General features: G+C 39.6%; 1 protein-coding gene across 1 annotated transcript in view; it reads left to right on the top strand.

Annotated features, from left to right (window-relative positions):
- Window positions 1-333: 333 nt before the first annotated feature.
- SLC9A3 (solute carrier family 9, subfamily A (NHE3, cation proton antiporter 3), member 3) overlaps window positions 334-23,927 on the top strand; it is a 52,497-nt gene continuing 28,903 nt past the window's right edge. The window contains exon 1 of the mRNA XM_010576852.1: window positions 334-529. Coding sequence (XP_010575154.1) covers window positions 334-529 — 196 coding nt within the window. The remainder of the gene's footprint in view (window positions 530-23,927) is intronic.

Raw genomic sequence — 23,927 nt, 5'->3', positions numbered from 1 at the left:
CCGCGGGAGCGGCGGGAAGGCTCCGCCTCCGGCTCTTGGGGAACAGCCTGATAAAGGCAGGTGCGGGCGAGCGGCAGGACCCCGGCTCGGAGCATCTGCCTGGGGACGGAAGCCCCTGGCACCCCCCGCCCTCCCCAACGCCCGCCCGGCCGCCTTCCTCGGCCAAACCCGCGCAGGCGGGACCCTCCCCGCCGAAGCCGGGCGAGCTCAGCCCCGTCCCGCGGTCCGCGAGTCCCCGCGAAGGGACAAGGACCTCTCCCCCCCGGGGAACCTCCGAAGAGGCGGGATTTCTCCGCGGGAAGGGGAAGCGGGGTTTTGTTGTGCGGCGTGGAGATGAGGCAGGTATCTGGAGTGGGGTTCCTCCTGGGGCTGATGGCTCTCCCAGCGGCGCTGGGACAGAGAAGCTCGGGAAGCCCTATAAATAGCAGCCATCCTCAGAGCTTTGCCATCGTCTCTTTCGAATGGGATCACGTCAAGGACCCTTATATCATTACACTCTGGATACTTGTGGCCAGCCTGGCCAAAATCGGTGAGTCCGGAGTTCTGTCTTCGTGCGTGTCCTCTCCCTCCCCCTTCCCCTTCTCCCACCCCAGCGTCAATGAAGAAAGCTTAGCCCGCGCCCGCGGACCCGTTTTCGGGGTTTTTACTGCGCTCTGTCCTGGTTTCATACCGCTGCCCTACGCGGCGCTGAGCAGTGTGGTTTTTCACCTGCCCCGGGGGGTGACCTGGCTCATTTTCAGCGCCCGGGACGGCGGCTTCTGCATCTGCCTCCTTGCAATTCCTTGGAAGGCTGCTCCCGGGAAAAAAACTTTTTACCGAAGCGAAACAGAAATGCACTGCTTACACAATACGTACTGCAGTTTACAATATGCTATTCTCCTCGTTATGATTGGTAGCTCTGTTAGCGAGCACCGTCAAAAACAAATACTGTAAACCATGCGGAGGAACTTAGCATTCTCTGCTTTGCAGTGCATTGCTGAATTAGTGAAAGAGCGTGGCTTATTGAGAAAGGGAACGCGTATTATCAGACCATCTGATGCAGCTGAAAAAGTACAAGCTTTAGAGCACACAGAATTTTCTTCAAGAAATTGGAGTCAGTGAAGAGCAAGGACTTGGTCTAACTTCAGTGTAGTTTGGGTGAATTTATGTGAATGCTCTAACTCGTGTGTTCTGAACTTTGTGACTTTTCGTAAAGCAATCTTATATTAGTAACACTGTTTGCTGAACCAGAAAGAGTCACTGTTTAATTGGAACGTATTCTATTTGCTTGATGCCATTATTTTCAGTCCTTTTACCTTTGGATCTAAACCCAGACCTCCAGGTTGGCTGACATTGAAAATGTCATTTTCAATTTTCAATACATCATCTCTAAAATCAGTCTCAACTCAGAACGTATGGTCAGCTGAAAATCCTGCTAGTACTTTTCTGTACTTGTACTGTTAATACTAATTTGGCATACCAAAATCACGTTGCATGGCTTTTGCATGTCACAGGGAATGGAAGATGTAAAAAGGTGTCCTTAGGTATATTCTGTCTAGCATGTAAACTAAACACAGTAAGAGCTGGGTGGAAAATGCTCTCTCCAAACCCAAATAAAGCATTTTAAAAATGAGGATTGAGTTCTGTAGAGGTGATACTGTAAAGTGTTTTTCAGTGATACCTGCATCTTGCATTTTGCTTGCTTAACCATAGATATATAACTAAATATTTGAATCACTGGTGGCCTACACCTTGCCAATAGTTTGTGTTCAGATGGTTGCTGCATTACCTAGATTACATAAAAATACAGTTTTGTTTTAATTGACTTTTATTGGTGGGTTATATCAAGTAGAAAGCTGGGGAAACCAGATACAGGAAAAACCAGTGACAACCTTGAGTGGCTATAAAGTTGTGCTAACTAAACTAATACACAGGTTGCTCACTTGAACCTTCTTTTTGAGATACTCTCTAAGTACATATTTACCCTCTGTGTTATTAAGGCTTTGCTGCTTTGTACATGTGCCGCAGTTGTACACAGTAATGTTAGTGCTGCACAACCATGTCAGTGTTGTGTCAGAAACTCGATGAAGCTAACAGGACAGTTAGATTGTCCTATATTTAAATTGCAATGGCCTGGATTAAGATTAGTTTGTATTAAGAAGAGTCATTTTACCATGAAGTCTTCAGTATAAAGCGCTAATTGTCCCTGGAGTTCAGGAGCTGAATGTTGCTAGTTCTGTTTTTAAATTTCTTTGCACTTCTTTCACAGCTGCACAGAGCCTGTCACTTACTAGCAGATAGTGTCTATCATCAGCTCCATCATTTTTGTTCCCCAAAGCTCTCAAGCTTTGCTCTTTTCTCTCTTCACATTTGTAATTGCAATCCTATACTACTCTGGATGTTGTCTCTGAAGAAGCAATGGACAACTGCTGTATTCCACTGAGAGCCTAGGAACGCTCCTGCTTTCCCCACCAGTCACAAATAAAATACAGAAAAGCAGAAATGTACATTCATTGTTCAACAGCTTACTAATGAAGAAAGCATGAAGGTGTTCATATAAGTCGATGAGAAAGGGAACTGAAAAAAGCAGCTTGTCAGCCTTCTATCTATCTGCCTTGGTATGGCAAGGGTTCTGGAAAGTAGACCAGAAATCTGTCAGAAGATTTTGAATGGCAAAAAGGCTATGCTGGATCAAAGAAGTTTTATGCATTCCAAAAGCAGACAGAAAAGAACCGAGGAAGAAAATATAGAACACCTGCCCTTGCGTCTCTTGCTTTACTACCTGAAGGAGGGCAAAGGTAGTGGAGTCAAAATGCTGGGTTTGCTGTGGGGATTTTAGCAGGGGAGGAGCTGTTGTTACACGTGCAAGCTCACTTCATGGCTACAGGGCTTGGGAGAGCTACTTTACTGGTGGATGATAGGCAGTTGGTCAGCAAAGGGTGTTCTGGGAATTGCAGTTGGTAGCTGGGGATGAAAAGTGTAAGGAGAATACTTTGCCACCTTTTGCATTAGAGTAACGTTAGGATTTTGTGGTTGTTTTGCTTTGTTTGTCTTTTTGTTGGGCCCATGTGTTTGTTTTTGTTTGTTTGTTTGTTTGTTTTTTTAGTTTCAGTGCATGATGTTGTTATGTGGCTTGGGGAAACGTGTATTTAATAGGAGATTCTTGTGGATTTTCTGGGACTCGATGTTCATGTTGTGTACATTCAGAATGTAAATTCGTGCTGACAAGGTATTCTGCAACATAAACTATTGTATGTGAAATCTTGTAAGCATCCCAAATACATGAAGAAGTGCCTAGTGTTTTGGGCTTTGTGGGAAGGAAGCTCCTATTTTATTTTATCTTTTTCATGGGAAGAATACTTATATCTCTTGGGCAAGTCTAAGCATTGCTACAAATGAAACTGTGGAAGAAGACTCTTCATGCAGTTGGCTTTCATGCACCGTAGGAAATAAATTAATTTGTCTGTGTCTACTATGAAACTTCTGATGCATCCCAGAGTACTGTTTTACATAGTGTAATCGATTTGATTTGACCCTCTTCATTTGAAATGTTCCAACTCTTCATTCTAAGGTACACAGTGTTCCACTTTGGCTAATTATCTTTATTTCCTCTTTTGATAGGCTCTCTTATCACTACAAATGAGTATCCTTATGGGATAAGGCTAATAAACTACTTACATGTGTAAAGCTAAGCCAGAGAAACATCTTATCTACATGAAGAAGGTACATGGGGTACAGCTGGGAACCTCCTGGCGGACTTCAGGTGTCCACTTCCTGGTACTTCAGTTCTCCAGATAAAAGAAGCGATACCAATGGAAAAAAAAAAAAATACAAATACATACATGTATGTATATATAGTGATAGTTATAGGCTAGGGCGTTTCCTACTGTAACTACGTTGATGTAATATATTTGATATAATATTTTTAATCAACGTACTTGCCCAGTATAGTTCTGATTTAAGATTAAAGACACATGCACACTGACCAGCCTTGCACATGCTTTCTAAGTTCACTTCATCATGTGCTCTCCTCCTTCTTTATATGTCTTTCATAGATCACATCTTGAAAATAACCTTTTAATAAACAGACATGTAGAAGATACAAAGAGTGGCAGGAAAGTCTGCCAGAGAAAAAAGCCAGCAGTAGGAGGGAGATCAGAAAACAACTTTGGAAACAAGTAGAAGGAAAGGAATAATCAGCTCAGGAGCTAAAAATGGGCAAGCGAAGAAATAGTTTAAACTCTAAATATTGTATACAATTTTTCTGAGGGTATTTCTGAGGCCATGCCTATTGCAAAAAAAAGAAAAAGTATGCTTTTTTCTTGGGGCATATCCATTGCATGCTTCTATACTTGTTCAAAATCCTAGGAGACAGAGAAAGATTGTATTTATATTTTCATTGGAGGTTACGTTGGGGAACTTGTAAAATTCCTACTTGTGGTTTAAATCCTTTTGTATACTATAACAGTCTTCAGAAGGACAGTAAATTGCTTGTCCCAAAACACAATCAAAAAAACCCTACAAAGCAGTCTTTCTGTCTGTTTAGCCCCCTGAACTTGCTCGATGTGGAGCAGATAAGCAACTGTTAGAAATGGTGGGAGAGTGAGTGAGTATGAACAGGAATGAGGAAGGGTACATAGCCTTTTCATTATCTGCGAGTCAAACTCTTGCCAACTGTTTTTGTTGGTATAGTTTATGCTGAGTCTAAGAATGTCACAAAAGCTGCTTTTTTTTTAATGTCTGTGTAGTTGCACACAAATTCTAAAGGCTTTTATATTAGAAGTTTAAAAGTGGGAGTGAAATTTGAATCCAGGGCAGCTGGTAAGTCTGTCTTAAGGAATGCCACAATGTTTTGGAGGAGGGGGAAGAAGTGATTCAATAACAAGGAACAAACACTTAGGAGAAGGCTGGCCTAGTGATAGATATCTCAAGAAGATACTGTCAGATGGACTTGTTGAGTCCATCAGCTCTTGAGACCCCAGGAGGACATGAGCTGTAAAGCACACTGTATCTCTAAGCTTACGGAGATAGAGGTTCCTACAAATGCTCTAGTTTCTGCATGCCCAGGCCCCTTCATATTGTCTCAAACTACTCTGAGAAAGGAGCTCTTCAGAGTATTTTGTTAACACAGACAATTGCTGTGGAGAATTTTAAGCATGTTAGGGATGGGCTAGGGAAGGAACTGTGAAATGCAGGTCTAACAACCCATCCAATTTAGACTCCTGGGGCAATATTTTCTTTGAAGAAATCAATACCCCTCCCTCCAAAGCAAACTGTCAAAACAAAAGCCCATTTGACTCCCAAGTTTCTCCTCCTGGCCTTTTAGCACTAGTGAAATGTTTCAATTACTCAGAGAAAGTGATTTAGGGTATTGTTTCAATACATGCAAAAAATGTGAGAATAGCTCTTCTGTTGCCAATTCTTCAGTAAATAATGTCTTTAGGAAGAAATGTTGAAGGATGCTTAGCAGAACTTTATTGGAAGTATTTAATTGAAAATGGAGTCAGAGACTCAAATGGTGAGCATACTACTAGACCCTGCGAAGCTTAAGCTACCTGCCCTGTCACAATTGTAGCACTTGTTAAAAGCTGCTAAAATGAAGAAGGCCTTTGTGTCGTGGCTAGGAAGTCTGGACTTGGCTACCTTCCCCCATATCCTGAACAAGATAACAAGGTAAAACCACATTTTTTACTTTTATTGCAAACTCAGTAGAAGCTGGAACAGGTTGGCATACTTATAAGGGAGGCATAAGCATTTTCTTCCTGGATATAGCCTTTTATTATCTGTCTTAATTACATAGAAATGCTATAAATTTGTCCTGGCAACTATGTTATATTATGGGGGTGTCTTCATATCAGTAAGATTCTGTATTTCCTTTTGCAAAGCGTTGTTTAGAATATGCGAGAGCTAGAAACGTTAAGTACTGTAAAATCTTTGCCTTCTAAGGAATTACCTTTTGTATGCAACATTTTAGGCAGCTGAAAAGAACATTTCCAAATAGAATAATAGTTTAGCATTTCCAGTTCTAGGAACAACTGTGTAAGCTGTGTCTTTATTAAATTTATGATCTGTAAATGGATGCCTATTTCCACACTTAATTTCCATTTTACTCTTTTACCTTACTCATCCTTTTCCTGTCCTTCCCGCCTCCCTGAAACACACATCTCTCTTCTCTCCCCTCCCCCTCCAAGTGTTGCAAGTCTCAAGTCTTAATTATTTAGAGTAGGGAAGAAGATATCAGGACAGTATAATTTGACAAGATTCAGATTACATCCCCTGACGAATAGCAAATGTACAATGGCAACTTGTGTGAATTACATAAGAAAACAATGGCATTTTGAGAATGGCCCTGAATTGAATACAGGTCAGGCATGCATACCTAAGAAAGGATCTCTGCCATCAATTACTTTCAGGCACCTGTGTGCAAAGTGCTTGGCGTTCTCTCTGGGACAATGGAATCCTTTTAATACTGTAGTCTTAGGATTGTTGAAACCATTGATTTACTGTCTTCAGAGCTAAAGCCACTTATTACTAAGAGTGATCTACAAACCCTCCAAGTGACTGTAAATCTCTCCTGTGGTAATGCAGCAGACCACAGGCCTGCAAGTAATAAGTGCAAGCCAGCAAACCCTTTCAGGTGTACACAGGTTCTTCAGGTGAAAGGCTTTGTGAGGTCCCCTTTGTTTTTGTGGAGCTTTCTGTGTTAGAGATGCTTAGCAGCAAAGCTGGTATTAGAAATCCTGAATTATTACCTTGGCCTAGCAGTAAGAAAGTCGCTTTTCCAGTTGTTTTGACTCATACCACCAGAAGTCTATCAAAAGCCACTGAGCTTTACCACCAGTTTGCTTAAGGAAATATTTTGAATTCAATTACAAAACCTTTTTTCCCCCGATTTACCATGTTTTAATTGCTCTGAAGTAATGAGCTAATGGATTACTGAGTTCTTCTGTACTTTCTGTATGGCTCATTCTATACCAAGGTGAAGTGTTAAGTCCAAAGTCATAGAAGGATATTTCTTATCTGAATGTTCTTTTTGCTCTTTCAGGAAATTGTCTCTGATTTTTCTCATCTCTCTGCAGTAGTGCAGTTAAACTAATGTCCCAAAGAACTAGGGTTCTAATTATTCTTCAGCTTGCTAACAAGTGGCACCCATTCAAAATCACAGACCATTAAAACAGTCTTGGTAAACTGCAGAGCATGGTTGGTTGGCTGTGTTGTAATATTTTGATTCCTTTTGTAAAACAGCTTAGAGAGTATTCATCCCAATGAAAGGAGTGACTTGATACCCAATTGGCTGCTATGTAAAGCACTGTAAAGTCATAAATACTGAAACTACAGCCTGACAAGGAAGAGCCGACTGAGATGGAATGCAAGACCTCAAGTGGAAACACTTTTAATTAAGGCACGAATATTTAATGTTTATCCATGGCAGAAGAAAACTGGAAGATATTCTGAAAGGCCTATGCAAAAGCAGGGTGTTTAAGTAGATGGATCTGGAGAGTTTTCTCCTTCCAATAACTGAAAGTAGAAGAAGTCATTCTGGATTCATTAATATGTGCCTAGGTGAGTTCTATCTACTGAAAGAAAAAAATGCCTTGGTCTTTTGTCAATCCCAAATGTTAAAGTAGGAGTAGTCAGTCACCAAGAAAGAAAATCTCTGAGTAGATTGTATACTGATTCTCAGAAACATTTGGTTACGATTTTCTCTGCTTCAATTACAGTTTTTTAAAAGTGGGAAAAAAAGTGGAAGCTTTATGGATTCATTAACTTCCAAAAGTTGGGCTTTGAGGAAGATGTTAAATATTCAGAAACCTGTAAAAGCCTTGAGCCAGTAAGATTTCACAATGAAAATCTCCCCAGTGCAAACAGATTTTAAACTGATGGAGTGACTTGTGTAAACACAAGACTGATTTTATGTTAACTATTTTGTCACAATTAAAACATTCTAACTCCTTTATTAAAATGAATATTGTTACATTGGTTTGGTGGTATAATAGTATTCCAGGGACTAGATGACATAGGTTGATATAATATGGCTTTATGTGAATCTAAGTTCATCAGTGCTAACAGTCGTACTAGAGGTATACTTGTTATGTGATCATAGATAAAACTAAATATAGTTGAGTATGGAGTTATTACAATCCTCCTACTCCAGTAGAATAGCAGTACTGATAAATATCTGGATGTAGATTTTCAGGCCTTGGCAGCTTAGACATATGCTTAACAAATTCATTTAATAAATGTTATTTAGTGGTTTAAGTGGTTACAATATTCATGCCAGAGTGAATGAAATAGTGTTTGAATGCTTGCTCTTCTGTTCCGATGCATAGTCTAGAGTTTAAACTGCTATAGGACTTGGTTTGAATTAAGTTGCCAGATTTTCCACTGAAATAGCTCTCGTCCTCAGCTATTCCATCCTACTTAATTCTGGGGATGACTTTGGGACAGTAGCGAACTGGGGAAAAGTAATCTTTCATATTTGGTCAGTCAGTGATAAGTGACTGTGTTTAAGGCTTAAGTCAGTGATACACTGCTCCTGTGATGTAACTGTCTCTGAAGCTGATGGCTAGGGAGGAAGAACACAGGAATACACACATAGTGTCCTGTAACACAGGCATCAGTTTGGTATTTTGGGTCTCCTATAAAGTTCACAGAATCACAGAATGGTTGAGGTTGGAAAGGGCCTCTGGAGACCATCTGGTACAACTTCTCTACTCAACCAGGGTGACCTACAGCCAGTTGCCCAGGATCATGTCCAGATGGCTTTTGAAGATCTCCAAGGATGGAGACTCCACAACCTGTGCCAATGCTTGCCCACCCTCACAGTGAAAAAGTGTTTCCTGATGTTCAGAGGGAACCTCCTGTGTTTCAGTTTGTGCCCATGGCCTCTCGTCCTGACGCTGGGCACCACTGAAAAGAACCTGGCTCCGTCCTCTTTGCACCCTCCCTTTAGGTGTTTATAGACATGGATGAGATCCTCCTGAGCCTTCTCTTCTCCAGGCTAAACAGTCCCAGCTCTCTCAGACTTTCCTCATATGTGAGATGCTCCAGTGCCTTAATCATCTTCCTGGCCCTTCAATGGACTCTCTCCAGTATGTCCATGTCTCTGTGGTACAGAGGAGCCCAGAACTGGACACAGTACTCCAGGGGTGGCCTCACCAGTGCTGGGTAGAGGGGAAGGGTCACCTCCTTTGGCCCACTTGGCAATACTTTGCCTAATGCAGCCCAGGATACCAGTGGCCTTCTTTGCTGCAAGGGCACATCGCTGGCTCGTGTTCAACCTGGTGTCTGCTGGGACCCCCACATCCTTTTCTGCCAAGCTGGTTTCCATCTGGGTGGCCCCCAGCATATACTGGCGTGCGGGGTTGTTCCTCACCAGGTGCGGGACTTTGCGCTTCTTGCCGAACGTCCCGAGGTTTCTGTCACCCATTTCTCCACCTCGTCAAGCTCGCGCTGGGTGGCAGCACATCCCTCTGGCCCATCAGCCGCTCCTCCCAACTTTGTGTCATCGGCAAACTCGCTGAGGGTACGCTCTGCCCCACCGTGCAGATCGTTAGTGACGATGTTGAACAGGGCAGGACCCAGTACTGACCTCTGGGGTGCACCACTGGTTACCAGCCTCCAACCAGACTTTGCACTACTGATCACCACCCTCGGGGCCCGGCCGTTCAGCCAGTTTTCGATCCACCTCACCGTCTGCTCACCCAGCCCCGACGGCAACAGCTTGAGGGGCCACGAGGCTCTTATGGGAGACAGTGCCAGAGGCCTTACTGAAGGCTGGGTAGACACCAGCCACTGCTCTCCCCTCATCTACCAGGCCTGCCATTTAATCATGTAAGTTAACCAGGTGGGTCAAGCATGACCTCCCCTTGGTGAAGCCATGCTGCCTACTCCCGAGGAGATTCTTGTCCTTCGTGTGCCTGGAAATGTTTCCAGAATTAGTTGCTCTGTCAGTTAGGCCTGCAGATCCTTGTCTTTGGATTAGCAGTGTTCATACGTGGATGGACCTTTATCCACATCCTGCTTGGTCAAAGAAAGCTACACTTCTGCATGCTGTTTGATGGAACCAGTGTACTTTTTGATTAACTGGAGCAAAACCACATGCTGATATACAGAGGCGAGAAGAATACATGGTGGCCACGATGGTCATGCCATCATGAATTAATGAAAGGAATGACAAGGTACCAGCATAAAGTTCAGCTCTCTTCTAACCTGGGTGCTTTGTGATCAGGATGGCTTCAATTTTCTGATCCAAATGGCTTTCACTTGTATGTCACCCACTATTCTGCCTTCTCTTAGCTGATACCGTGTGAGTGCCATCTCTTATTTTAGACAAACCATTCTCCAGGATGAACTGATATTCTAATGATAGTATTACTTGTTGGGAATGTGCAGTGAGATCTGGTGGTACCAGGCTCAGGCAGTAGCTACCTGATTCAGCAGGAACATGTATAAACCTGGAGGTGGTGGTTGTAGTGTTCCCTGCTTCCTGCAGACAGGATGATAGATCTGCTTCCTACAAACCTCTCTTCTGCCCACAACTGTATGCCAGAAAACACACTTCTGTAGTCCTTCTCTGTAGTAGGTAGGTATTACTTCTGTGTCTTCCACTTACCTGAATCACAGCACTGGTACTTTGGAATCCTATCTCAGTTTCCCCATTTCTAATGGGATTCTTCTCAAGAAGACTGCCTTTGTTCCCCTAAAAAAAAAGAATCCCAAAACAAACAAAGAAAAAAAAGTAAAAAACCCAACCTAACCAATGAACAACCCACTCCCAAAAAACCCTCAGGCTAAACTATGTGAGTGGATATTCCATCATTACAGTTCTTTCCTCTCCTACAGGAAGGACCAGGAAATTTCTGAGTCCATGACAATTATGGCCATGGTGGTCTCCTGTCGCTTCTTTCTATGATACTCATTTGTCTCCTGTCTTAGTTTCACTTCACAAAACACTGTGCAAACTCTGACTCTGGATAGAAGGACGTTTTGATGATTGAACTGGTATTTTGTCAAGGTGGATTATTGGAGTGTAGACAAAGATATTTTGAGCTCAGTTATCTGTTTAGATTAGTTGTCATGGAGGATAGTGTATACTTTTTCTAAGTAGAAATATTGTGTAAATACTGTGTTTATTCTCATGTTTCCTTAATACTTGCTACCACAGATGATGTGCAAAAGCAATCATAGATATTTTTATAGGCCAATGACTCATTTAAGTTGCATGCACAATCTTTCTAGTGTAACAAGCTGAGTAAGATACTCTAGATTTAAAAAAGATGAACAGTTTTGTGTTGATCAGTGCACTGATCAATAATGAAATAAAGTAGGATAGGAATTACTGTGAGAGAAAAGGCAGGCTGGAAGCTACAGGTGAGAGTGCTGTTATGTATGTTGCCTGAAAATGATGTCATTAGATCGTGAGGGAAAAAGAAAAAGAGCAGAAAGTATGTACATGTTTACATTCAGTGTCTAACAAATGTATTCATTTATTATTTTCTTACTTTCTGTTGTTATCATAAAGAAGATAAATATTTTACTATCGTCAGAGGTTTTCTGTTAACATATCTTCCATTCATTAAAAGGATTTTGTCATAAATTGCTGCCTGACAGATTCTATCAGTATGTCCATTAGGCATAATATCTTACCATGAATTAGCAATATAAGATTTTTTAGACTTTGCTCTATAGAGCTTCAAGAGGATAGCTTTTTCTTGCGGGCAGTCTGTTCTCAGGGGGACTCATCCAGGGTCTCTATGTCTTGCCCTGTGGAGTACAGTGTACTAGAGGATGTTACCCTTTAGAGGTGTAAAGAGAACATGCATAGCAAGGCTTAGTTTTTTCCCCACTAACAAGGCATTTCCTAGACAAGAAGAATAGTCAGCATCACTCTGTTCTCTTCAGTGTTATGCTAAATATTCCTTCAAATCAGGGAGCCACCTTTCTGTCTGCTCCCAATAATCCTATAAATCTTCATTTCATCTGGGCTTTTTAAAGGTGGATTATATATCTGCTGGTTGCTGCATTGTTGCTGGTCTGTACATGATTTACCTAACAGGTTTAAAAGAACCAGTATGGTGCAGCTATCCACAGTTGCAGAGTTTGAAGTGTTTTTCTATTTTAGTTATTTACCTATTTTTTTCTTTTTACTTCTGTGTTCCACAATCTTTCCTGCAGTAAAGTCTTATGATTCAAGACAAGAACAAAAGATAGGTTGTAAAACAAGGAAGGTGGTAGCTCACTCAGGCCAGTTATCTAAGTGGTTGTATAGCATCCATAACAGAGCCTGAAACTTGTATCCTGTAGTGGTGAAAATTTATGCAGTAAAAGTTTCTGGAAAGAGAAGACTGGTTTTGTTACTTTCTTCCTGATAATATTTAGAAAAAAGGTCTGCACACTTCCAAAACTTTTATTACAAATAAAGAACATGGCAAGTTCAGAAACGACACTTTTTCTTTTCCTTCACAGTGTGATAGATATGGCATTGAAGTCAGGGAAAGATAAATGCCTTATAATTCACTTCCCCACCCCCCGCTCAAGTTAATTCAATCAATTTTCAGTCATTCTCTGATCTGAGGATGAGGTTATTATACTTCACGAGTCTAAAAAAAAGGGCTGTCAAATTTATCATGGAGTTAAGGGAAGCAGCAATTCATTAGTACGTAAGACATTAATCTTATTTGCAACCTTATGTTCCCTAGGATTTCAGTAAACAGAAGTACGTCTTGTTTTCATGTCTGGAATACTTGTACTGAAGAAAACGGTAATTAAGTGAAATGCTAAAGCTTTTTGCTTTGAGACAAAACTATTCTTTTGGAGCACTCAATAAAGCATCTTAATTCTTCAGCCTTTCTTAAGGAATACAACATAGTTGACCTTACTAAAAAACATAGCTTTCAAGGCATGTTCACTTGAATAATACTGTTTTGTGTTTGAATGTATGAGGATGTAAAAACAGCAGGAGGAAGTATGAAGTTTCCTTCTGTTTATTGTGATTTAGAAGTAAAGATTAAAACCAGTCCAAGATAAACCTGCCACTGTAGGTGGAAACTCAGCTTGTGTATGGGTACTGAAGTTCTTATGTCAGGAAAGACCTACCCAAAAGCAAGGATGAATGGTCTATAGCCATATTTTCCTCTTGCTGCCTGGTGTAGCATGTGTTCTCTGTCACGTGATGGAGGATGCCAATGTGCTGAAAATCAGTAGAATCTTGTTTATATGTCCTCATCTGATACATGTTTTATGGTGATAGTCAAGTGAAGTAGTACTACTGCCAACAGTAGTGTTTGTGCCGTGGTGCCTAAAACACAATACCTGTACCCGGGGTTGAAAGAAGCCTAGTAAAGAGCCCCATAATTTGGGAACTGCTTATCAGTTAAGAATATGATGGAAGTACGGATAAATCATCAAGCAGATTCAGTTGCTGACAAACTAAACTCTCATAACTGAAATGAAAATAATAAAATATATCCTGTATATCACGATTACTTAGATGCTAGTGGACATGGCAGAAAGTGAAGAATCCGCAGATTTAAGGAAAACTCAGCTGAAACTTGGCTTCTGTCTTGACATTTGTTCATCTTTTTTTTCCAGCATTTGCATGTATATGAAGATGCTACACTAATACTTCTAGAATTAAGTCTATGTATATATTTTTCAGTTACAAGCTTTCTCTCTGATTTATCTGTGTGTAAATAATTTAACTCCCTTTACTGGGGATGAGCCGGCAATGTGCGCTCGCAGCCCAGAAAGCCAATGGCATCCTGGGCTGGGTCAGAAGCAGCGTGGGCAGCAGGTTGAGGGAGGGGATTCTGCCCCTCTGCTCCGATCGGGTGAGACCCACCTGCAGTACTGCGTCCAGATCTGGGGTCCTCAGCACAGGAGAGACGTGGACCTGTTGGAGCGGGTCCAGAGGGGGGCCACAAAAACGATCAGAGGGATGGAACACCTCTCCTGTGAGGAAAAGATGAGAGCTGGGGTTGGAGAAGTCGGAGAGTTGGAGAAGAGAAGGCACCAGGGAGACCTTATTGCAGCCTTTCAGTACTTATAAGAAAGATGGGGACAAACTTTTTAGCTGTTGTGATAGGACAAGAGGTAATGGTTTTAAACTAAAAGAGCGGAGATTCAGACTAGATATAAGGAAGAATTTTTTTACGCTGAGGGTGGTGAACCACTGGCACAGGTTGCCCAGAGAGGTGGTCGATGCCCCATCGCTGGAAACATTCCAGGTCAGGTTGGACGGGGCTCTGAGCAACCTGATCCAGTTGTGGATGTCCCTGCTCATGGCAGGGGGTTGGACTAGGTGACCTTTAAAGGCCCCTTCCAACCCAAACCGTTCTATGATTCTCCTGAAGTTTAGCTCATATATATGTGGTAATAGAAGACAAAAAGAGGCACTTCTGTGCATATACTAGGTGTAACACTTGATTCATACTGAATTCTTACTGCTCCCCAAAAATGAATTTTTGCACAGATACTTTTAGGAATATATGCAAAGTCTTTATCCCATGACGGAAGGGATCTGACTATATAAAAGGCATTTTCCTATATAAAGCAAAGAATCCTACATTGGTATGACTTTGTACCATGCATCATATTTAGTCTATGTGTGTGACATTCTGGGTTGTTTTTTAGTTAGCAAGAGATTTGTGTCTGGTTTCTACCTTCCTTTTTTTCTTGAAACAAGCAGTCATCTTCAGTAACTAAAAGGTTTGAGTTGTGAGGTGCTTCAAATAGAGCTTTAGCCAGTTGGTTTTTTCCCTTCCTTTTTCTTTCTTCACTGTGGAAAATCAGTTTAAACTAATCTCCTTGTGAACCTCCTTTTGCATGCTAACCTTTCCCATTTTCCCTGTGTATGCACTACAAAACACAAATGTGTAACTGAAAAAACAGCTGTCTTATCATCACCTTCCTACCCCATTTTGAAACATCAAACCTATTTTCCATGTACTACATTTTGCAGTATAAGGACACTGCTTAAACTGTTGTTCTTCCTGCTGTTATCATTGTGTACTTCACCTCTCAAATGAGGTAATGAAGGTATGAGAGTTAACATATTACTTAATCAGAAAAGCTGTAAGGACAAAAATCAAAAGCCATGTTAAAGCACATTAAATGATAGCAGTATCTCAGAGCCACTTGCAAGAAAAGATTAGAGTGATATAATTTAAGCTCCACTTCGCTCTTCTTAAATCTGTGAAAAATAAACCATGTACCTGGAATTCAGAGCAAAATTACTTCCTTTATGGGCAGGAATGAGTGCATTTGGTAAGGAACTGTGTGATGTCTTCGGCTCTCTATTGCCTAAGCCAGAAACTCCCAGGCTTGATGGTGAAAATGGTGCTTTCTTAACCTTCTGTGGAACAAATAGACAGAGTAGTGTGCAAGTATTGTAACATGAGAATCCTTGCCTATTTCTTTCCCACATATCACTTTGCTTAGTTCCTTACCATCTTCTTTCTGACTAGCACTACTGATGTTAAAAGAGCCATTCTGTCAGTAAGCAAAACTCCACAAAGGGATTTGTATATGGAGAAACAGGTGAGTGAGAAGTGATTTCACCAGAATTCTTATAGCAAAAAGCTTCTACTTGCTTCTCCATTTCCTGACAAAGCTTTGGAATCCCAAATCCTTCACTGAGGAGCTTCCACAGCCCCATAAAAATCTTAGGAAAAGACTGTATCCTTTACCTGTTGTCATTCTGGACACCTTCTGGCAATAGGGAGTGTTTCTCTCAAAAGTGTTTCTAATGTGTTAGCTAAAAATAATCTCATCTAGAAAATCTGAGATTATTGAATTCCTAGCACATATAAACAACATACTTGAGTTTCTGAAATAACGTACAAGAGTTGTAATCCATCATGAAGCTCTTCTCTTATCAAGCTGCTGGAGCCTTTCCTCCAACATAAGACTGGCAAAATTTTGAAGCCTTGCAGGGTGCACAGTAGTATTCACTTGTACTGGAAACTTGCCAGGTATGTTTTCTTAACTTCTCTGAAATTAAGTTTGTTTTCAGTTTTAAGCAAGAGCTACTTGACATTTGTGATTTTTTTTTTTTGTCTGTGGGCAGCACTGCTAAACTTGAATACCCTAATGCTTATTTAATTTACTGCTGTAATCAGGAATACCTCCGCCATAATCCCATGCTATTCCAGTTGTACTAATTAAAATCTTGCCAGGGTGGAATGTAGGGGGCAGGAAGCAAGACGATCTACCAAGGCTTGAAAAAAAGTGCTTTCCTACCCCATGACTTGGAGCAGCCTTCACAGCTATTGCCCCTAGCCCTTAGGCTGTAATTATGTCCCGCATGCCCTTCCTAACGGGCAGCGATCCTTACTGTGCCCTGCAAGAAGCAGTACTGGGGAAGAACAGGAAATCCCTATAGTATAAGGAAATTTTCTGAGTTTCAACCTACCATTGGGATTAATTAAATTATTTCTTCTTCATCTTCTTTTTCTTCTTTGTCCAGTGGACTTGAACCAAGGAGAAGAACTGGTTCTGGTTTGCATTCAGGCTTTGGTAATTCTTTATGCAATTTATCATGACACCAGAAGACCTGTTTCCATATATTACTAGTAATCCATTTCTTTGCATTTCTTTATCTGTATGAGCAAAAGCCAGAACATTCCCGAAGGGAGATCTTTGTTTTAATTCATTTATCATATTAAAGTGAAGGTCAAAAGGAAAAAAAAAATTCTAAAATTCATAGTGTGAAGTGAGTTAACTCAGCATTTCTTGGCATTTTCTTTCTTTAACTCAGTTCTCCCCATGTTACCGGAAAACAGTTTGGTATTTTAAAAATAAAAAATTGCTTTCACTCTCTGACAATAAATTTCAGTGAATTTTTGAAGTTAATTTTAAAGTTGGACCAGTTGCAATGTATACCAGTAATAGAAAGTAAATTCTTCCTTGTTTTCATGCCCCAAAATGCTTTTTTAATTTATGCTGTAAAATCAGCTGGATTTTTAGACCTCAAGCAATCATTTTAGTCAAAACTACCTTAGCGATCAGAAAATTACCGCTAATTCTACTTACAGTTATTGTGACCCTTTAACATATAATTGGAAGAGGTTGTAACAGAAACATACTATTTTTATTCCTTTGCATACAGAGTAGCTCTAGTATGTAATACCCTTCAGCTGTGCTTCTTTATATTTGTATTCAGTATGGAATATCATGTACTGACAGTGTCCTAAACACAGAACACTCATAGTAACCCTTAACTGAGTTCAGTCTGTGAGGAATATTAACTTGAGCAAGAAGATTGTCTTTCAAACTTAATTCTAATACCTTTGCATAGGAAATGAAGCAGTTTTATGATACTTTTGCTGTCCTGTTTTATATCCTCTACTATACTTCAAGGTGTTTCTAATGTGTACTTTGCTCTCATTTTGAAATATTATTTTTGACTGTTCCCATTTTTCTTTCAGTGCTGTTCAGTTCCATAAGGGCCAAATGCTACCACACTTGCACTGCAGTGGGACTGCTCCTTCAAAAAAGAACTATTTGGCATAATTATGATAAACTGTACCTGATTGTTTAAACTTCATTATGTTCTAAGTGCTTATAGAGGTAATAGTTGCTTACTCACACACTTCTTTGAATTTGGCTTGGGGCTATCTTGTTATGTTATGACCTATCAACTGGGAACCTTGACCTGTATGTTGGTTGCATTTTTAATTGCTAACATTTTGTTAATTGTTCACCTACGAAGAACAGCGACCTAAAATCTCCTGTTTAATGAGCTCATTACAATGCTGTACACTTTGTAAATGGTGATCATTACATATGTGACAAATAAAGAAAGCTTTCTGGAGCTGGATAAAACCAAACTCAAACCAGTTCATCTAAACAAGTTAAATACGAAGGACTTTGTGCCTTGCTTGGGAAAAATATGTCCAAGATTAAGTATGAATAGTATTAATAGTCATGTTCATGTAGTATATTTTAAGACAGTACCCAGGGACCTATATAAAAAATGGCTTTTACTGCTTATTGTACAATACACGTATATTATATCTCTGAGTTTCTTCAGATTTAAAATATCTCTGAGATATAAAATATCACTGAGGGTTTTTTTAATAAATCCTTCAATTTTTGCTAGATTTGGTAGAAGCACAAGGTACTGATTAATAAAATAATTCAAGATATTGTTTAGAAGAAATTAGTAAAAGCTTTTTCTTTAAGGGTTTTGTACCACTTGTATGTAAACAATACAAAATGGCAAAATCAATTCATAAGACTTGCAGAATACCATTGTTGCAAGGTCCACAGAACAGACTCTAAAGGACTATAAAATATGCTATCAGTCTCCTGACCATGAAAAAACCCCCCGAGCGCCCTTTGTTGATAAAGATTAGAAAGGCAAATACAAGTAATAATGATCAGCTTCAGCCATATCAAGTCTGCTCAAACACTTCCTGGACAGACTAGAAAACCAGTTCCCTAATGCTTTGAATCCTTGCTTCAACTGAACCACTCATAGAACAAATGGAAGATTTTTTTTCTTTTTTTTTTTCCCCTTGATTTAGGCCTAAATTCATCTGCTAATAAGGCAGGGGGTAGAACAGTTACTGGGTGGGTAGGGAAAGGACAAGATAAAGTGTGAAACTGTAAGAAGGTTATTTGTGGAAGTCACTAGAGTTTAGTTTTTGGACTGGTCTCATGCAGGGTTTTGGGGTTTTGTTTGGTTTTTTTTTAATTACCACTGCACAAAGAGGTTAGGTATCCTACTGAAGGTTTCTGATGACACGTTTCCCTAGGCGTTGTCAGTACTTATGTAGATTTGGCTATTGTACTAGAAAAACATAATCTTGAGGACTAAGGGAAGGGGTGAAATACAGTAACACCAAGGGCAGTTTCCCTCAGGGACTAATGACGAGAATTTCTACATGAGGTTGTGAATGAGAAGGAGGAGAGAGGTACACATCTGTATGAAGCGAATACAGGATGGCTGTGAGTCACCAGTGTGATAATGAATCCAGGATGTAGCTGAACTATAGATTGTGATAGGAAATTATTAATGCTGTTGGACCTGCTTCTGCTGTGACTCATGCAGAACAGTCTGTATTTCTGGTGACTCTGAGTCCACAAAGGTGAACTCAGATTGAAACAGACAGAGAGAGCTGAAGTGAAGACTGAAGATAAGTGGTTTAGGTTAACAAACCAAAGACAAGCAACAAAAAGAGAAGATGTTTCTCTCTGTGCTTATAGAATAGGAAATGGAGGATTTAACATTAGGGAAAAAGAACTCTTTAAGAAAATTGGTATCACTGTCCCAAAGGAAAATGGATATGAAATAGCTGTGAAGAAGTTTAGGCTAGAAATCAGAATGAAGTCTCTAACTGTGTGACGAGGGCTGCTGGTGTGCCTTCACATAGGCTTAGCTGGAGCAAAGATCCTCTGAGATGAGGATCATTAAATGTGGTGGTGGGATAACGGAGGGCCTGGCTACACAACCAAATAGCTCTTCTAGTTCTTACAGTCACAATTAATATTCCTAGATCCTCTGTGCAGGCTACTTAAGCAACTGTAATTAGTTGGAAGGTATGCCTACAGCTATGCAGGCAAGAAATGCTGTGTTTGGTAATGTGGCAAGGGTAGAAAACTTACGTAGTCAAGTCATGAAGGAGATCTTAAAAAACAAGATCCAGTACAACTGAGGTCAATGCACAGGGATGCAAAACTGGCACGTCATATGAAAATAATAAGAGTTACAAGGGTAGAGCCAAAAATGAAAGACATACGAGTATAAAGAAATCAAGTATAGCAAGTGCAGGAAGTTTATTAGAGAAGTAGTAGGTGGGCAGGACTGTTGAGAAGTAAAGGGAGCCATAACAAAAGATAAGAGAAATATAAATACAGGAAACTTCATTATGCAGGAAATTGTATCAAAAAGCTTCTCTTAGTAGAAGAGTGGAATAAGTAGAGAGTGGACATATCAGAAGAGCGTGCTCTTGAAGAAATATATCACATAGGAATTAACACCAAATACTTAAGGACAAGTAGCAAAACCTCTGGAGAAATTTGAGATTAAAGCTGTAGAAGTATAAAGAAAGTTGCCCATGAAGCAGAAGGTGACTGAAGACTGGAAGAGAGCTACCCTTCCTTAAAAAAAAAAAAGAAAAAAGAAAGAAAGAAAAAAGAGAAACACTAATGGTCATTATTGTTAAGTAATTTTCTAAATAATTGCAACAGCAAAGTTTCCTAAGGGGTTTGTACTGTCCGTTGTTTAAGAAACATTCACTATTAGTCGAGGCTAGGTGATGTGCAGAATAAAACTGCTGTACATTGCCCTCAGCATCATAAGGGGACCACAGTGAATGCTACTGGCAGCCAATAAAGATCAGGGATTATATGAGACTGTTAGTGAACCAAGAGTTAGAAGTGATTTTAAACCAGTGATTGTTCAGCTTCTTTTTAGGTGTTGGGGAGGTCAGGGTATCTGCATCTCCTACATATACAGCTTAATGAGAAAAATTGTCAAACACTAAGAATCTAAAACAAACTTTTAAAGGAGTTTGCAGATAAAAAACAGGGGAAAAAAAAGGCAGAAAATACAGAGTTCTCTCTGCCCCAGCATCTACACAGGGTTCCTACACCATGAATGCTGCAATTTCTGTCCAGGGGCTTGCGCAGGCCGTATCATGCATTTCTGCAGCACTGCTGCTGCTCTCCTGGTGTGACAAACGCACCGTTGGTGTGAGCTGTGATCCACTAACTGGCTGCAGCTAATGCATGGAGATATGGAGCAAGAGAGCAGCCAGGGATGCATGCTTTTCAGGGATGGTGGAAGCAAAATGATCCCTTCTTGAAAATGTATGCTCCGTATTATATTTGAGACAGTGTGGCCATTCCCTAGTCAGGCAGACCAACATAATAGGAATCGATTGGGACTTAACAGAGGCTTTTGGACTGCATTATTGCCCAGCTACACTTGATCAATTTAGTTCACAAACTGGTATTTGATTATACTTTGAGCTGTTATACAGGCAAGGTAAAGCAGATTTTTCTGTGTGTGCTATTGGAATATATTTCATATTTATAATTTTTTTTAAAGTAATAACATATATCTGCAGGAGACACAGCTAAAAAAAAATGCAGAAAGGGTAGAACCAAACAGTTTTTAAATAGAATTCCCCCTCTATAACACTAAGGAGAACATGAACAGGTAGGTAAGAAATGAAAATTTTGTGCTTGCCAGTCGGAGTCCAACTGCTGGAAGATGTTTAGAAGAAAGATTTCCCTTTGGGCAGAATATTCTTTTGTGGAATTTATTCATGCCTTCTCTTAAGCAGCTTCTGTGTTGTGCCATTACAGGAACTGGATTATATACTGCCTTGGAGATACTGTTATTTGCATTGCTGTAAAGTAAATGTAAAGAATCATGAAGCAAAGTTTGCAGCATGTTGCTCTCACTTTGGTCAATGGCAAGGGTTCTCGCCAGTTACAGAGAATCAAGTATTGGATCTCGAATTAGAAGCACTTATGACTCAATTTAATATAACTTCATCCTTATAGGTGAAAATAAGAAGTCAAAACTGAAAACTAGAGTAATAGCATACTATCAGTGCATCTTTGACCCACTAGCAAAAATGCATACAGTAGACCCCACACCTGTCACTAGCAGTAGGAGGAGGAGTTGAAAAATCTTTGCAAATTCATATCTTTTGGGATATGAATTTCATGGGAACTATGGAAATGATAATTCTGAAAAAAGAGGTTGAAAATCTTAATAATCTAAATTATTTTCTGATTCCTTGGATTTTATCTAAAGATACATGGAAAAGAAACTTCAGCAGAGAATTACTAGCATTATTATAAGTCAGCTCTTGATTTTTCTGGATGACCTGTTGCATACTGTGCACATGCAGTAGGTTTTGTGATTGTCTGGGACAGTGATATTAGCTGAACAAATTATTTCAGTGTTTTCAGGGCCTTGATTTTACACTAACAAAGTTAATGGAAGTGTCATTAGTCACTTGGGATTGCACTGAAATGACCATATAAATCCTGAAATTTAACAGTATATTAAATAGGTAGTTTCAGATTTTTTTTTTTGCAGCTCTGTATTTTCAAAAGGTGGCAAATCTGTCTCGAATTGTTCATTTCAGCTGGAAACAAAGCACAGAATTCTAGAAGAACTAAGTCATTTAAGTGTTTTGCTTGATAAACAAAAATCAGTATTCGTTGAAAACAGGTGCCATTAGAGACAATTTGGAAAGAAATATGGGAAAACCCTATTTCAGAAAACTTTTGTGTGTGTGTCTACAAATTTAAGTGACTTCAGCATGAATTGTACATTATCTCTTCTTTATTATTCTATTATTTATTATTCTTGCTCTTTAACCAGTCCTTTCTGTCTTCATTTCATTTAGTGAATGGGAAGAAGGTTATTCTGTTGAATCACTTCTTGCAAAGCAGTCTTAGATGGCCTTAGAAAGCATCAGGTAGTTCACCAAATGCTGTAAACTCCACTGAAGGATTTAATCTAAGTTACTGTGTTTTTAAAAGGTGATAAAAAATAACTTGCTTCTTCAAGTGTATTTCTTTCTTTGAGTCAAAGGAAACTGGTTCCAGCCATCAAATCATAGATTGCTAATTTATTTTGTCTTTCTCATCAGATATGTTAAATGTCACAGTCCGTTTTCTTGGATCTCAAAGGAAGTGTCAGAAAAAAAATTCACAGGAAGTTTATACTATGTAATTATTTCTTAACTTTGTAGAATGCTTCTAATTCAGCAATGCTCAGCTTGAATTTAAACATAGTTTACCCACTAGCCAGCCCAGCCCACTTTCAAGCAAGGTTTTACATGTACTGGATAGAAGGCACATGTTTAACTTTTTCACTAATACTGTGTCTAGACTTACATAAATGAATTCTAAATGATAAATGTTAAAATTTATAGATCACGAGATTGCCCTGTGCACTGTTTTTTCTTTTATGCCATGGTCTGTCTACAATTTTTCTTTCTTTGCTCTTTCCCTCTCCTCATTAAAATATATCTGTATGCTTTTCATTATTAACAGCAGTGAAAATAGACTCAATTTCATCTCTGGGTCCCTCACAGAGTAATTGCTCTGAGCAGCACTGCATGCTCTCCTTCCTGATATTTGTAATTTCTTTCACAACAGAATCAAACTAAACTCCTTGTCCATTATTGCTGGATTGTATTTTACTCCTCTGTCAGATGAAATGCTGACATGCTAGACATTTAGATGTAATTAAAGCTTCCCATTCTTCTGCTTTGTCATGGGGACATAATTCATTTTGTGGGACTATTCCTGGATCTCTGCTAAGCAAGTAAAGGCAAACTTTATGAAATGAATGTACTGTCATTATGTCAGTTTGTAACACACTCATAGTGTATTAATTAGGGACATAACTTCAGGATAATGAATTGTTAAAAAAAAAATTAAGGAGTGAATTTGGAATCAATCTATCTCTATCAATTTCTATAAATGTAATAACTACTCATAATTCACAATCTTGATTGAATACATTTTATACACATAGCCAGAAAAAAAAAATAATCACTGTAAGTGCAAATATCAACTCAAACATCGGTCTATGTTCCAATTGCATCTTAGTCTAAAGCTATTTCATTGAATTTCATCAGTTGTGGTATTTTCCTTGTACATATTTCTATATTTGTAGACACCAGGATTCTGCTAATCATATTGCATACTATCTGCCTGCAGAGTTAGCTCGGCAGTTACCTTAAAACACGTAAGGTCTACTGTTCAGATTTTGCTGGGGCCAAATGCAAAAAAGAGAAGAAACTTCTCCAGAGCCCCATTTCATGAAATAACTTTCCTGTCCACAGCCTGCATTCCTAAACTAACAGAGTAGAAGAATTTATTGCTGATAGTATTAAAATCTGGTACAGATAACCAGTCGATTAGAGTTAAAGGGAACACAGGCAGATAGGATGTAGCTGATTCACTGG

This window comes from Haliaeetus leucocephalus, unplaced genomic scaffold (genome assembly GCF_000737465.1).
Source record: "Haliaeetus leucocephalus isolate CR32 unplaced genomic scaffold, Haliaeetus_leucocephalus-4.0 Scaffold41, whole genome shotgun sequence".
NCBI classification, from domain to species: Eukaryota; Metazoa; Chordata; class Aves; order Accipitriformes; family Accipitridae; genus Haliaeetus; species Haliaeetus leucocephalus.
Note: the sequence above shows the minus strand (reverse complement) of the source record. Positions and strands in the feature narration are given on the sequence as shown.